Raw genomic sequence first — 16,330 nt, 5'->3', positions numbered from 1 at the left:
GAAACTGCCAGTCCAAGGTTTCCAGCCAGCAACCCACGATCACCACTGCATGTTAGTCTGGACCTGGAAAGGTGTGAGGAGATTTGAAGAAGGAAAGAGGGAAGAAGTGGGTCCTGGTGTCATGCTTATGTGGATGTCCTCTCCCCTGTGCACAGCGTATGGCAGTGATCCCCCTTGCTATTCCATTTCCTGCTTTTCCTGTGTCACCTGAGGCCAGTCCTTGGGCCTCAGTTTTCTTAGGAGCAAAACAGAGATAAAAATACCTTTGCTAGCAAGTATATAGGTTTACCATGAGGTTAAAATGGGCTATGAAAGTGCTCTACCCGTGTGAAGTATCATTATCATCTGAGCATTTAGAAGGAATTAGGAGGCTGAAAGACCCCCAGACACTAGCATCTGAGATTCCTGAAATTGCTTTTTAAGCGTAAGTGGCTGAGGCTAACTTGTGTAATTTCATTGCTCCTATTTCTCCCTTCACTGTTGTGGACCATGAACTGTGGATGATGGCCTGCAGCACTGAACTTGATGGATGTGATTCCTGACCTCATGGAGCTCACAGTCTAAGAAGTAGTATGGAGTCAAGTCCAAAAACTCTTGGGAGGATCCCATCCTAGAAGCCAAAGGCCTGCTAGGATGTGTTATTGGAACATACCATGATGTCATAATTTGGACAAAGGCTTATTCTTTCTGGTTTGGGGGCAACATGAAATGAGCGGAAAGTAAGGTAGGGTGTGTTACAGGACTGTGAACGTGAGCCCGTGTTACATTGGACTCCTCGGTGTCTGCTGAGCCCTGGTGTGATGCCTCCCACGGCCAAAGGCAGAAGTTTTGCATGAGAAAAGTGCTCTCCTGGTTTCTAGATGTAGCTGAATTCTCCAGCTCCACTCCCACTGTCCTGTGACCTCCAGCAAAACAAAAACAGGTAGGTGGCAATTGTGCTGTGAATTAATGATATCTATATCACTGGATCATAAAATCGATATCATTTTAATAACACTGAAATATCAGATGCCCCGTGAAGAAAGCAGATTTTTATCATTTAAATTGTTAGTATCAATATAATCCAAGAAATCAAAGACCCAGTCATTAACCAGTCTTTCCAGTGAGACGGATCACCTCTGAATTCAACCTGGGGAATCTGCTGAGACCGGGGCTTGATGAAAACACAAAAACGTACTAACCAATGGTGGGGCTGGAGGACACAATACACGGGTGCACTTTTCATTAAAACATGCAGGGAAAAACCCTTTTGCCATATCTTTTGTGCTGGCTAATAAGCTTAATTCGAACACTTACTCGCCTTTTGTACAATTCGTAGCACCACGGAAAGGAAGTGCTTTTCCTTCTTCCTTAAAAAAAGTTCCAGTCCAAACCATCAGCCTCTGTATGTGTCTTAATTACTACTTTGCACTGCACTGGGCTACGACTCTGATTTTTGGCACATGCTGTCATACACAAACTTCCTAAAATAAAATGCTCCAGGATATCCCAGGAACTCTTAGAAGGCTTTAAAAAGGGACTCGCACACTGAAAGAATATCTTTGATGAAGACAGTTCAGGCAAGCAGAATGATTATTGCCAAAGAAGTATGTGATTCTTTGAGATCTTGAAGTGGGTCGGAAGAATCCTTGCCACCTAACTTATCATGGTTTGGGGGAGTTTGACAAGAATCCAGTTTTGATAAAGACAATCGTTTTTTCCTCCCCAAGTGACTATACATTTAAATAGCTAAAACATCTGTTCAGTAACATAGTAAAACATATACACTCGGAACGCCTGAGAGAAGAGCCTGCCAAACGATCGGTTGAGAGGGGCAGCACCCTCTTGCTGGGGGGAGAGCACCAAGATAAAGCAACCACTGTTTGTTTTGTCTGGCCAGGGGGAAAGCCAAGGCAACCAATATTTTTGGGTTTCTTTTATTTCATTTGTGAAGAAGTATTTGAGAAAGGGTGGCGAGAGGACATATCCTGACGGGCTTTTTTTTAACCTGTCCATTAGTAGAAGAGCATGAGAACCTTGGATGTCAACGCCTAACAGACTCTTGAGACCAGCCACCAAGCCACAAAAAGCGACTTTCTTCTTGCCTGGCCCTTACATCTCTCCCAATGGATGCAGAGACAGGGAGCAGCGTGGAGAGTGGGAAGACGACCAACAGAGGCACTCGAATCGCCCTGGCCGTGTTCGCTGGTGGCACCCTGGTGCTGGGCACGGTCCTCTTTCTAGGTAAGTGGAACTGGGCTAGTGCAGTGGCTTCCTTGTGCTGCATTCTGGCAAACCTGGTCAGGATGCAGGTGGAGGGCTGTTTGCTTGTGTTAGTAGGTGGTGCATCCTTAGTTTCTATTAAATATGCAAATGAAAGGAAGCTTTTTCTTTAGGAGGGTAAATAAATAAAAACTCCCAAGTACCAAATGCATAGTCCAGAATGTGAAGTGGGTATAAAGTGGATTCGAGTGGCTAGAGGATTTGGTTGCATCGGGCAAACGTTTTTTATGCATTACATTCAGCAAAATGAGTGTTTATGAATTCATAGTCAGATACTTTGATTTATTGTGTGAGGAAAGACTTTACATTGTGATCAAACCATGTTGGAATTTCTTTCCATTTGATTTTTGTCAGTGTTTGCCTGAATGAATCATGAAATTTAACTCACAAAGTGCAAATCAGTCTTTAAAAATGCACCGTTAATGATATTCTTCAATTCCTTTCTAACCCAGTGACTCTGGTGGAATAAAAAATTTAACTCTGCCTTTCTCTTAGATTTAAAAACTAATATGAAGGAAATAGAGGTTTTCCTCCTAAGATTTGGAAGGTATTGTGATTCATTGATTTTAATGACTTTTGGTGAGAATGATGTACCCAGAGGGTGATGTTAAAAGCATATTCTTATGAGACAGAACAAAATAGAAAGGGGAGAGGAATGTTCTAAAATTTTAGGCATTTTGAATCTTTGACTCTTAGCCTTTGTATTTGTTTCATACGGCTCAAGTATGAACCAGTATTTCATTAGCTTGAAAGTTATGTAGGACCAAGACCTATATTTAGGAGAGTCTAGGTGCAGTTTGAAATGTAGCGAGCCTGGGAACATACCTTGGCATATGCAGGATGCAGGAGGCCATGTTTATCTTGGCAGGGGAAAACCAGTAATTAAACTTTAAAAGAGTTAGGGTTGTGTGGTTGAAAACTCTGCTAAAACGAGCAAACCATCTTTCCATGTTTTCTGTGGCTGAAGATTTAGGAAATTAGATGGGTTTATTGCTTTCTGGTACAGCTGAACCTCCTACTCCTGCGACTGAAATTGAGGCTCTCGAAAACTGGTGTGAGATTTCTCGGCGCTTGCGGTTTAGGCAAGTGTCCTATCCTGAAATTCAAAACTGGAGGAAAAATGATACGGGCATGTCAAGGGAGTATGTACTATGTGGGAAGTGACTACAAAGTGAGACTATTTGTGTTTTGCAAACATTCCCAAACTTGAAAATCCAAATGATTATTGTTTAGGTAAAAATACGTGCTCTTTTTAATGCCGTTACTGCTGCTTGAAGCTTTTTTGAAATTCCTCTCATGATTACATTCTGAGGCTGTAGCATATTATCAGAATGTTCTTGATGGCAGCAAATCTTTTTTTTTTTTTTTTGAGCCACACTGATCTTAGTTCCCTGACCAAGGATCGAACCCAGGCCCTCTGCTGTGAAAGTGTGGAGTCCTAACCACTAGGCCACTGGGGAATTCCAAATCTTTGTTCCTTGAGAGAAGATGATTCTTTGGGATCAGCTCTGAAGTTTTTAGAACACAGTAAAATTCATCAAGCCAGGCGATGCTATTATGGGTAAGGAGGCCTGCCTAAGATAGAAAAAATAACTTTCCAATGTGCCCAATAACATGGCTCTCTCTCACTTAGAATCTTTAGAGAAGCTGTAATGGTGTTAGAGAGTAAGGGTGTGGCCTCCCTCAGCCTTCACTACTCAGTGTGGTCTGTGGGCCCGCAGCGTTATAGCATCACTTGGGAGCCTGAACTCCACCCCAGACCTACTGATTCAGAATCTGCATTTTCACAAGATTCCCAGGTGATTCATTTGCAAATTAAAGTTTGAGAAGTATTGCTTCAGGTGACCACGTCCTTTCGGATGAATACATTCAGAGACATTTGCTTTTAAATAAATGCACACTCTCAAGTGAAAACATAAATGATATTTTTGTCAAATGTCTCTGCACTATTTCTGACTCCCTTCCTTCCCTCCTCCCCTTTTCACTGCCTAGTTCCACAGGCTCTGCCACCCACCCCCACCCTGCACCTAGCAAAGTCCTTGTCTGAAAATCTCCTGGGCCCTGCCAGACAGTGCTCTTTATGACAGTATTTTGGTTAAGGCCGTCTTCTCTTCAAGGCACTTCCGGGTAAACTTTGTGGTATATTTTTCTGCCTATACAAGTTCAGTCACATGTCTGCAATTTCTGGCCTTCCTCCTTCCCTCTTATTTGTATTTTAGGCTCTGGGGTAATCTCTTTTTTAAAACCTTAGTCTTTATACAATAAGAGTGATAGCCACTGGCCTTGGGGTGGTTTCAGAGAACTTAGAGCCTTAGGATTTAAGGCCTTATATGCCTATACCCAGTTTATTTGATTGTATTTCATTTTTTTCTTTTAGATTTATTTTTTATTCAGGTAACATTGGTTTATAACATTATATAAATTTGATGTGTACGATTTTTTCAGCTTTCTGGGCCATGTGCTGTCTCTGTTGTGGCTACCCGACTATGTTGTAGCACGAAAGCAACCATAAACAATATGTACACAAATGGGCATGGCTGTATTCCAGTACAACTTGATTTCTGGACATTGAAATTTAAATTTCAGATCATTTTCACATGCCACGAAATATTCTTCTTATGATTTTTTCCAACCATTAAAAAATGTAAAAAACATTCTTAGCTCACAGACCATTCAGAAAGAGGCAGTGGACTGGACTTGGCCCACAGGACATAGTTTGCTGACCCCCACTTTATGGTCATTCTCATGCTCATGTGGATGATGTCACTGCATTCTGAAGTCATTTCTGCTGCTTATAGACTAATCTAAAATGAGAAACCAAAGCGCTCTTTAAGTTTTTTAAAAAGCCCCTAACCAGCAAAAAGTAACATTTTCATTTTTTATATTAGAAATAATTTTTTGTTGTCTCTGTTTTATTCACTTAAACCTTCACATTGTCTGGGCTTGTTGACCCCTCTTAATTTACAGGGTCTTAAGATAACCCCCCCATGGAAATGATGCTCTTCCTTCAGAGACTGGGTTTGTCTGTGTCCTAATTAATTTAACTTAAACTTTTCTTTTACTCATCATCAGGTAAAGATATTTGATTTTAGTTTTGCTTCCTTAGAGGTTTTCGGTCAATAATTATTTTCCATGAAAGAAATAACTCCTTAAAACTTTAAAAAATGAGATATAATTTACATATAACATTATTATATTGGTTTCAGGTGTACAACATAATGATTCAATACTTGTATATATTGAGAAATGATCACCATGATAAGTCTAGTTAACATCTATCACCTCACAGTTACGTATTTTTTTCTTGTGATGAGAACTTTTAAGATCTACTCTCTTATCAACTTCGAAATATACAACGGAGTATTACTAACCATAGTCACCAGGCTGTATGTTACATCCCCATGACCTATTTATTTTATAACTGGAAGTTTGTATCTTGAAAGGAATGTCTTTAACTATTTTATTATCTTTTTTCTAAAATAAAACAAGGCTAGTATCAAGAAGGTATTGTCCACAATCATAAAATATTATTATTTACAATAAAGTTTGTTTTTCCACTGAAAAAGAAGACACATGCTCCTTAAAGAACATTTGGTAACCATATAGAAGTAGACTGAAGGGAAAATTTACTCCACGGTTCTACCACCAAGGCATACTGAAATATTCCATACTAATCTTTATGTTCCACATATATTTTTTTACATTTTTTTTGCTTTTGAAAGAAATCAAAAATATAACTTTACGACAAGATACTTCTTTTCTTAAAAATAGGCCTGAGAGGGCTTCCCTGGTGGCGCAGTGGTTGGGAGTCCGCCTGCTCGATGCAGGGGACGCGGGTTCGTGCCCCGGTCTGGGAAGATCCCACATGCCACGGAGCGGCTGGGCCCGTGAGCCATGGCCGCTGAGGCTGCGCGTCCGGAGCCTGTGCTCCGCAATGGGAGAGGCCACAGCAGTGAGAGGCCCGCGTACCGCAAAACAAACAAACAAAAAACAACAAAAAAATAGGCCTGAGATGTTTGTTCCATAGACAGCTTTCTTGAATCTCTAATGTAACACAGGTAAAAAGACTGTTTGGAGGATGAGTGTCACATTTCCAAATGATTCCTTATTTCTGCTCACAGAGTACAGCAATAATGAATTCTCCACAATTTCCTTGGCTACCACAAATATTTTCAAAGTCTAAACTCACATCTGCTAATGCCCAGGTGCTACCTGAAGTTTACAAATAGGGCACCGTTCTATACTTCTGCAGAAATCCATTTAGATGAAGTTACCAGGCAGATGGGGGAAATTAAGCCATTGGTGAAAAGCTACTTCTGTCTTACAGGGTTTTTGTTTGGTTTTGTTTTGGTGGAAGTAGTTGGAAGCTTGGTCCACCAAGCTGCATCTGTCTGGTAGATGCATCTGTCTGGCTGGGCCTGATGGGAGGAGGGTGTGTGGGGTACAGGGCAGGCAGATAATGACTCTGTTGATAGATGACTGAGTTATATAGGATATATTTTTACTCTTCCCCCTTGGATGGGCCGTGTCTGTATGGGTGGTTTAGATAAGACGCAGAACTTTAAATGCCACCTATGCTAGCTTTCTCCTTCCACTCTGGATTTGGTCCAAGTGACACAGTCTATAAGTTTCAATTTTCCCATCACTAAAATGAGAATGTAGGTGTAAACAAAAAGTGAAATTATGAGACTTAAACCACAGATAATCAGAGATAGAAGAGACTTTAGAGATCATTTAACCCAGTGGTTCTCAAACTTGAGCCTGCATCAGAATCACCTGGAGGCCTTGTTAAACCGCAGATGGCTGGGCCCCGCCCAAAGAGTTTCTGAGTCTGAAGGTCTGGGTGTGGCTCGGTCATTTGCATTTCTAATTAGCTCCCAGGTGATGTTGCTGTGCTGCCCTTGCCCTGGGGCCCCCACTCTAAGAAGCACTGGTCTGCTTGTGCCCACTTGTCTTATGTTCAAGAGAACCAAGTTTGAGAGCAGCCAAGAGTCTCACCAAGGTTACTTAGCTAGTGACCAGAGTCTGGTTCTGTGACACTGAGCCAGGTGGAGTTTTGAATTCGGTGTCCACACAGGGAAGGATGAACTGACAGCAAATGTCTCGCATACGTGCCTGACGGTGGGTTACTTGGTGGTGGTCTGCTGCAAGCCAGTCATTTCTTTATTTTGGTCTGTTTTCTCAGTGAGTCAAGGTTTCTTAAGCCTCCAAGCTAAGCCGGAGTACTGCCTGAAGCCAGAATGCATCGAAGCTGGTAAGTCAGTTTTCCATCCTGTGTCAAGTTATGATTATGGTACCTTGGTGAGTGGAAGAGAAAACAGGCGGTATTTTTAGTATTTTGTTTGCTTGAGGTTTACCAGGTATGAATTGCAATTCTGATGAAATTTTAAGTTTTCTTTCAAGACTTGGTGTGAAGTTGTGGAATGTAGGTTTCCTGTTTTCTTTTTCCTTGCAATGAAACAGCTGTGCAGTATTCCAAATCATTATAAAGGAAATCAGGAAGGGGTGTGGAAGGCTGAATGGCCTCTCTTAAGACCTGGAGACCTTGACCTTCATATCCCCTTAGCTGGATACAGATTCCCATTTATCTCAAGTAGTCTTTCTGTATCTTCTGGTCAGTGGGTCTGGCCTGTCTGCGTCTAAGCAGGGACCCTCTGTAAACCGATACTTCCACTGTCACCTGGAATCTCTTTGGGTCCTTCTATTTCACGTTACAAGTCAAATTTTTCTTGAGGTGACAGGCTGTGTATCAGTGGGTACCGCAAAGTGAAGACGAGCGGTTAAAGTTGCCTCAGTTTTGCAACATCTATCAGTTTTGCCCTCCATAAACCAGTGTTGGGGCCTAGAGTTGCAGGACCTGGATCCCAGCCCCACTCCCATTTTTAAGTGGCCAGGGACACTGGTGTGCGTTTTCCAAGGGGAAAGTGATGGGATAAGTTAAGCACATGGTCCTTTCACTTTCCTCTTGGCCTTAAGAGAAGAGATTAATGAATTATTGCACCAAATATTTATTGCACTCCAGGCACTGAGTTAGGTTCTAGGAATATAGCAGTGAGGCCGAATGACCAGGTAAGGGAAGAAAGACAACAAACACCCAAGGCAATTAATGGACAAGAAAAATATCAGCTGGTGGTACATGTTATGCAGAAAATTTAAAAAAATAGAATAATGTGGTGGCAAGTGACAGGATGGCTAGATTGCAAAGTCTGAGGAAATGACATTGAAGGGGCCCTTTGAATAATGAGAAGGGAGTGCTGTGTGAAGATGGAGGAAAGGGCTTTCCAGGTGGGGGGAACAGCTGGGGCAAAGGTCCCGTAGAGGAAAGAGCTTGGGGGACTTGAGGAATGGGAAGAGCCTCTGGGTAAGGGGCAGGATGCAGGTGATCAGGGTCAGTGGGGAACCCAGGTGCCAGCAAGTTTGAGGTTTTCCTAAGTGTGCTCAGAAGCCTCTGGAGGGATTTCAGAGAGACACAAGATCTTATTAGCCTTCAGAAAGATCTCTGTGTGGAGAGCTCGACTCTGGGGAGCCTTTTGGGGCAGAGGAGAGACTGTAGAGGGCAAGAATGGAAGAAGGTCGCTAAGGCAGGTGGTTATTTCGGCAAGCCAGGTGAGAAGTGATGCTGTCTTGAATTCAAGACATGGGAAGGGAGACAAGAGGGTTTAGGAGATAAAGAGCTTGCTAAAGGATTGGATGTGGGCTGCAAGAAAATTCAGAGAATCAAAGTGATACTTAGATTTTTGGCGGTGGTTGGGTGGTGGCATTTATTGAGATGGAAAAGACTTAGGTGAAAGGGCTTTTAAACTCTGAGGCCTTATACAAAGGTACTAGGTTAGACAGTTGTGTTATTAGAGTTCTTTTTTCTAAATTTATTTTTTTACTGAAGTATAGTTGAATTACAATGTTGTGTTAATTACTGCTGTACAGCAAAGTGACTCAGTTATACATATATACATTATTTTTCCTATTCTTTTGTATTATGGTTTATCACAGAATATTGAATATAGTTCTCTGTGCTATACAGTAGGACCTTGTTGTCCATCCATTCCATATGTACCAGTTTGCACCTGCTAATCCCAAACTTGCATTCCTACCCTCTCCCACCCTCCTACCCTCCTACCCATTGGCAACCACCAGTCTATTCTCTTAGAGTTCTTTTTTAAAAAAATATTTATTTACTGGGCTGTGCTGGGTCTTTAGTTGCAGCACGTGGGCTCCTTAGTTGCAGCATGCATGTGGGATCTAGTTCCCTGACCAGGGATCGAACCTGGGCCCCCTGCATTGGGAGTGCAGAATCTCAACCACTGTGCCACCAGGGAAGCCCCTTGTCCCATTCTTAAGTGATCTATCTATCTATCTATCTATCTATCTATATATATGTTTTAAACCGGGCAGTATGTTAAGTGACTTACATGTGCCATCTCATAAAACTCTTCATAAGAACCCCATGAAGTTGGTGCTATCACCCGGCCCAATTGCACATGAGGAAATGTAGGCTTCTAGGTGCTAAATAACTTGCTCTGGGTCACATCCTGAGTTAGCAGCAGGGCTGGGCTTCAAGTTCGTGTGTGGCTCCTCTCCATCTGTGCCTGTGTGCCAGAGGCCATGCCAGGAAACTCTCTTGGACCCTGCTCCTGTCTTGCTCTGTTTTCATAACATTAGACCTACTAGACTCTAGGGACTAGACAACTGTGTCAGCTTTTTGATCTCGTCCCAGAACGGATGAGAAAGATGTGGGAATTCCCAGGTCCTTTCCTGCTCCCAGCGGAGCAGCTGACCTAGGGATTTCTCCAGTGGAGCAAGGGTGACCTGGAGTCAGGTGGGGCACCAGGTGGGACTATCAGAGGACAGGTTTTAGACTTCACGTCATCACCTTGTGCTTCGTCTGTGGAACAGTTTTTGCAGATGTGTAAAATTAAAAATTTTGAACTCAAACTCAAATTGAAACCCTAAGTCAACTTTTCGTACGGAGGGCCACTTATTTCATGAGTTTTGTCTCTTTATTACGAATCATAATAATGCAAAAGTAAAGCTTGAAGAATGACATTGATTATGTCGTCTCCTGCCAGCTAGTGTTTTCCCTTGCTGCCCTCTTTTTAGTTTTCACCTTGGCGACTGGCTTTCTAATATTTAAAAAGATACTTCCGCTGTTTCTGGAGCAAAAGGCTCACCAGGGCTACAGTCCTCTTCACTGTAACGTGGGCGCCGCTGTGCGGTGCGTGGGCGCCGCGTGCGTGCTGCGTGGGCACTGCGTGCGTGCTGCGCGGGCGCTGCTGTTTGCGTGGGCGCCTCGTGCGTGCTGCGTGGGCGCCGCTGTGCGGTGCGTGGGCGCCGCGTGCGTGCTGCGTGGGCGCCGCGTGCGTGCTGCGTGGGCGCCGCTGTGCGGTGCGTGGGCGCTCCGTGCGTGCTGCGTGGGCGCCGCTGTGCGGTGCGTGGGCGCCGCGTGCGTGCTGCGTGGGCGCCGCTGTGCGGTGCGTGGGCGCCGCGTGCGTGCTGCGTGGGCGCCGCTGTGCGGTGCGTGGGCGCCGCGTGCGTGCTGCGTGGGCGCCGCGGTGCGGTGCGTGGGCGCCGCGTGCGTGCTGCGTGGGCCCCAGTGGGCGGTGCGTGGGCGCCGCGTGCGTGCTGCGTGGGCGCCGCTGTGCGCTGCGTGGGCGCCGCTGTGTGCTGGCAGGATGAAGTTTGGGAGAGCGACGTTCTGGACTTTTTGCGAGAAGGTGCCAGTCTTTTCCGAGATGGCTTCTCTTCTTGACTTTCCTTTTCTCTTCTACTTCCGTCTATCCTAATCCCTCTTTCAGAATAAGAGGTGGAGGAAGAATACAAAGAAACGAGGAAACAAGGAAAGGGCGTGCTAATGATAGTGGATAAGGCCAGAGAGGTTGATGAGTGTGAGGCATGATCTATCTGGCCAAGTACAGGCCATGTGATATGGGCTAAATACATAAACTATCCTAAGCGCAGTTTCACCATCTGTAAAATGGGAATAAGAACTTTTATTTGTCATACTGGTTGTGAGACTAGAAGAAAATAATGTTGGTGGTAGTACTAGTAATCCAGGTCCACAGTGCCATATCCTTTACCCTGTACCTAGAGAGCGTTGTAATGCTCAGTTGGCAAGACTGGACCCGAGCTCAGTTCCTGTGACGGCAAAACTGGATCTTAACTCATGTGAGGCTGTTTTAGACTTTGTTCATCCCACTTAAGAGAATATGCATTTATTCCCTATAGAATTATTAATGTGCTTGCTGCAGGAGTGCTGCTCCAGACATTGCTGGAGGTATTATATAATCTGTGGTTTAGGCGTTGCATTAGTTTTCTAGAATCTATGAGCTCTGAAACATCTGGCTTCAAGAGTTTCGAGTAAGTGTTTGTGGAATTGTAATAGCAGATTTGTATGTATGGTTGCCAGATTTAGCTACATGCATTCATTCAGGATGCTCAGTTAAATTTGAATTGCAGATATACGACAATTTTGTTTTTGCTACGAGTATGTCCCGTGCAATATTTGGTAGTACTTACGCTATAAGAGTAGTCATTTATCTGAAATGCAAATTTCACTAGGCATTGTGTATTTTATCTGGCAGCTGTATTTATTTGGCTATGTGCCTGACACTGTTCTAAGCACTTTACACATATTTTCTCATTTAATTCTCATGAAAATCCTATGTGGTGCTATTATTATCCCATTTTATACAGATGAGGAAACTAAGATACAGAGAGGCTAAGTAACCTGCCTAAGGTTACATAGTTATTGCATGGGGTTGTTGGCATTCAAAACCAGGTGGTCTGGCCCCAGAGTCTGTGATGAGGCTATACTGCCTGAAAAGGGCTTAGCATAGTTCCTGGCACAGAGGAAATGCTCAATATTAGTGATTTTATTGTTATCCCCTCCCCCCCAACCCTGATTAAACTTAAAAAGTCAGGGTGGTATAAGGAGTGGTGTCTTCACTTCTACTAGATAAACACTAGCTGGAGATTGAATAACAATTTACCTTATATGCAATGACTTGAGGGAATACATAGCTTGGCCTTTCACAGATTTCCTTCATTATCATATTTCTTTTATTAAAACAAGACTCTGTGGTTTTTCTCCATGGAGCTGAGTAGGGGGAGAGGAGTTTTGGTGTCTTGACAGCTGTGGTCCCTTGCAATTTGAAGTCACAGTTCCCTTGCAGAAAGTGCAGCCCTGTGCCCAGCTGTGCATTGTGAGTGCTGAATTGAGAGGCTGAAGCTGGAGTTTTTCCACGTAGTGGGCTCAGTTCCAAATTCAGTGTGAGTGATGTATTCCCCCACTTTATACCAGGGCTGAGGTCAGAGCTGATCTTGCAGTTTAGGTTCCTGCAAGAATACTGAGGAGATGGGATACATTTGAGGGTTGGGGGCAGGCGGAGGCTTGGGAAGGTGGCCAGAAAACAACGTGCTTATGTGAATAAAAATGTGTGTGAGGGTTCCTCTATGTGACTCCGAATATTGTGTGGGACTGAAACTTGTATGATCCGTGTTCCTGAGGTGTTCCATAGCAGATTCATTCTGTGGCTGCACAACCAGGATAGCCACAAATATAAACTAAAATGAAGATTTTATGTGTCCTAGCAAATTTGCATATTAAATATTAATGATAAAATAGTAACAGTAAGTAAAATTGTAATTGGAGGCAACCTAATTAATTCTGAAAGGTGAAAATATTAAGTAAATTTAAAATTTATCAACCTTAGATTCTAAACCAATTTTTTTCTTTTTGGATGTGGAAGGATTGAGCGTGATGGGGATTTTGAAGTTCTATAGAGATTAAGTTGTTTGTATATTATTAACTTCATCAAAGACAAAAAGCTGTTTGAAATTTTCATAGAAAGTGTAGGCTAGAATTGAATCACTTTACTGTACAGCAGAAATTAATGCAATATTGTAAATCAACTATACTTCAATAAAATAAATTAAAAAAAAAAGTGTAGGCTAGAGAAATGTGTAGCCTTACTTTTAAACCTGGAGGAACCACACACATAACCAAACTGTAATATGCGCATCTAAATTTATGCAGATTATATTTTTTTGGCAAGTCATTCAAGTTTAGCTGAAAACTCATTGAGTTTTCATTACTTCAAACATAAATGTATTCTGGCAGTAATTAATTATGAAAATCACCCAGGCTGTCGTCTTTCCCAGGTCATTAAAATATTGGCCGCCTTTAAAAAAAAAAAAATCATTTGGTGCATATCTTTATGCTAGAGTGGTAGCCAGCAGTTGGAAGGGAGTTGGAGTTCAATATTAGGAATTTTGGGACCTTCTCATTTTGTAACGAAAGACGTTTTTTTAAAGCTCATGGATACATATTTAAGTATGAACGAACTTCCTACCGATTGACTATCTTCCATATATAATCGGGTGTGGCCTTAAGAAAGAGGAAAAGATGGCAGATCAGTCTATCGTGTCTTTCTGTTAACTCATACAAATACCCAGTTCTGCCCCGAGACCTGGGCAAGAGGGGCCCCTGCCCTGGGCCCCTCATTTAGAATGTTACACTTTGCTCTGCTCTGGCCATGCCTCTCCCCTCCTCAACCCAGAATTCCCTGCAAGATGGCCCCAAGCCTCCTTTTAGGGCCTGTTTGGGTCTCTTCCAGGGCTTCAGTCCTCTGAGAGCTGCCCTGAATGTCAAGGGGCTCAAGGATCCATACCTGGCTCTCCAGGTCTTTATAAAGGTGTATTGTAAATAGATATTGTCAACATTTAGGTATTACATGTGGGCTTCTGTTTCAGTTAGCCTTTGTTGTGGAATAGACCACTCCAAACCTTAAAGGCCTGAAACAAGAGTGATTTAATATTTCTTATGATGCCTTGGGTTTGGTGGGGTTCCTCTGCTGAGACTGCCTAGGCTCATTCATACAGCTGCATTCAGTTGGAGGGTCGCCTGGCCTGGAAGGTCCATGATAGTTTCAGTCACACATCTGGCGGTTGGCGGTGGCTTGGTTCTTCTTCGCTTGGCCTTACCTCCTCCAGGAGATTCTTCAAAGGGCAATCTCAGGGCTCCAAAGGGATTTAACGTGGAAGGTGAAAGGCCTCTTAAGGCCTAGTTTTGAAACTCATGAAAAGTTACTCTGCCACTTTCTGTTGGTCAAAGCAAGTCACAAGGCCAGCCCAGATTCATGGCAGGGGAAATAGATCCTGGTGGCAAGAGTGGCAAAGTCACCTTGCAGAAGGATGAAAGGAATGGAAGGAAATGTCACGCGCGTCCTGGCAAACAATTTACCTTATACTCCATTTATATTCCTATTCCAGGTCCCACAGATGTTAGGGGTGCTCCTGCAAAAGCCAGTAACTATAATATGACTAAAACTTTTATCCACTCGCTCTGGATGTAATAGTTTAATATAGTGAAGTTGATTCAGGGCTTCATTTGAGGGGAAGTGTAAAAGCCAAGGCTTGGGAACTGGTTGATATGAAATCATTGTTTAATGTGGAAGAGAGCAGTACACAATGTTCAGTGCTTGTCATTAATCCTATGATTTTCTTTTTAAATAGCTGCTTCCATCTTGAGTAAAGTAAATCTGTCTGTGGACCCCTGTGATAATTTCTTCCGGTTTGCTTGTGATGGCTGGATAAACAGTAATCCAATTCCTGAAGATATGCCAAGCTATGGGATTTATCCTTGGCTGAGACGTAATGTCGACCTCAAGTTGAAGGGTAAGTTTCTCCTGGGGTTTGGTGATGTGCTTTACAGAGAGCAGTATTTGACAAGAAAAACATAGCTTTGGATTTGCGGCATGACTGCTCACTCTTTAACTATACTAAATTCACTTCCAGGATTTTTTAAAGTGGAAGATTGAAAGGAAAGTTGTGGAATTTTAATCTTTCAGATCTCAGTGCAAGCGTAGTGTAGTTCATTATATTCACATTTCATAATAGTAAGTTCTGCTGCTGAAGAATAAATAGCCTTTGATTGAGGTTGGGAGCAAAGGAATACTTAATGAAAATCATGTTATATTGGTATACTTATTCATCTGTTATGTTCAGAGCAAACTTCATCACTTGCTCACTGTGTCCTGGATTTTCATGGTTTACAAAATGTACTTAACACTTCATTGTCTTTTGACATCACTTTTGGGAACTCTGGATGACCTTGTGTTTGTCATGTTGTTCCTGTTAACTTCTAAGTTGGCTCTGGGGAGACTGTCCTTTCCCCATGGCCTCTCAAGCAATGACAAGCTCACACACACATACTCACATATGCGTGCATGCACACATACTCTTCAAAAGTTGGAAATATCTTTTGCTAGAGCATCTTCTGCTCACAATTGGTCTAATTTTTATGCTGAGTTGTTGGAGAAAACCACTTCAGAACGCAAGTACAGAGATTTCAAGGCCAGGTAAGGTGAGTGTTTTGAGAAGGCAAAAATAGTATATATATTTTTTGCTTTCTTATAACTGAGTTATGCCATATAACTTGCATTCAGTAACACACCTGAAAGAATTTCTGAAAATTTTTGAGAATCATCATTCTTCTATCTTCTCCATATCCTTTTCCTCAAGATTTTAAGAATTAAGTTCATTAATTTTAATGAAAATTAAATACGTATCAACTTATATGTATGTTACAACATCTGAAACCATTGGCAAAATAATTAGATACCTATTGTCACTGTAAGGAAAAATGTGCTTAAATTTCACAACTAGATATAAATCATATGGACTTACATTTTCTACTAGAAGGCTGAAACTTAATCTTCATAAGTTATAAATGAGAATTTGCAAGAATGTCAGAGTTTTTCCATAACCCAACAGGTGAGATTCCTGTTCTGTGGAACTGTAAATAGGACCTTGAAGAATGAATTTACTGAGACTTATTTTCCTGCAGGATATTAACTCGTGTCGGTCCTTTACCTACCATTCTTGCCTGTTTCCTGTTTCCCTTCTCTGGCTTCTTTTCTTCCTAGACAGAGAGATGTGTGCATATGTGCACATGTACACACACACAATTGGAGAAATATCACTGAAGGATAAAAAAAAGTCAATATTTCCAGATAGATGATCCTTTTATATTAGGTATAGCCCAAAGATTTCTGTCTTCAGGGCATGAAGC

The 16,330-nt window shown here is 42.4% G+C and overlaps 1 protein-coding gene across 1 annotated transcript in view; it reads left to right on the top strand.

Moving 5' to 3' along the window:
• The first annotated feature begins 2,105 nt into the window (after positions 1–2,105).
• Positions 2,106–16,330, top strand: part of PHEX (phosphate regulating endopeptidase X-linked) — a 196,724-nt gene continuing 182,499 nt past the window's right edge. The window contains exons 1-3 of the mRNA XM_060137789.1: positions 2,106–2,223; positions 7,448–7,516; positions 14,773–14,934. Coding sequence (XP_059993772.1) covers positions 2,106–2,223; positions 7,448–7,516; positions 14,773–14,934 — 349 coding nt within the window. The remainder of the gene's footprint in view (positions 2,224–7,447; positions 7,517–14,772; positions 14,935–16,330) is intronic.

Source organism: Lagenorhynchus albirostris, chromosome X (genome assembly GCF_949774975.1).
Source record: "Lagenorhynchus albirostris chromosome X, mLagAlb1.1, whole genome shotgun sequence".
Taxonomy (NCBI): domain Eukaryota; kingdom Metazoa; phylum Chordata; class Mammalia; order Artiodactyla; family Delphinidae; genus Lagenorhynchus; species Lagenorhynchus albirostris.
Note: the sequence above shows the minus strand (reverse complement) of the source record. Positions and strands in the feature narration are given on the sequence as shown.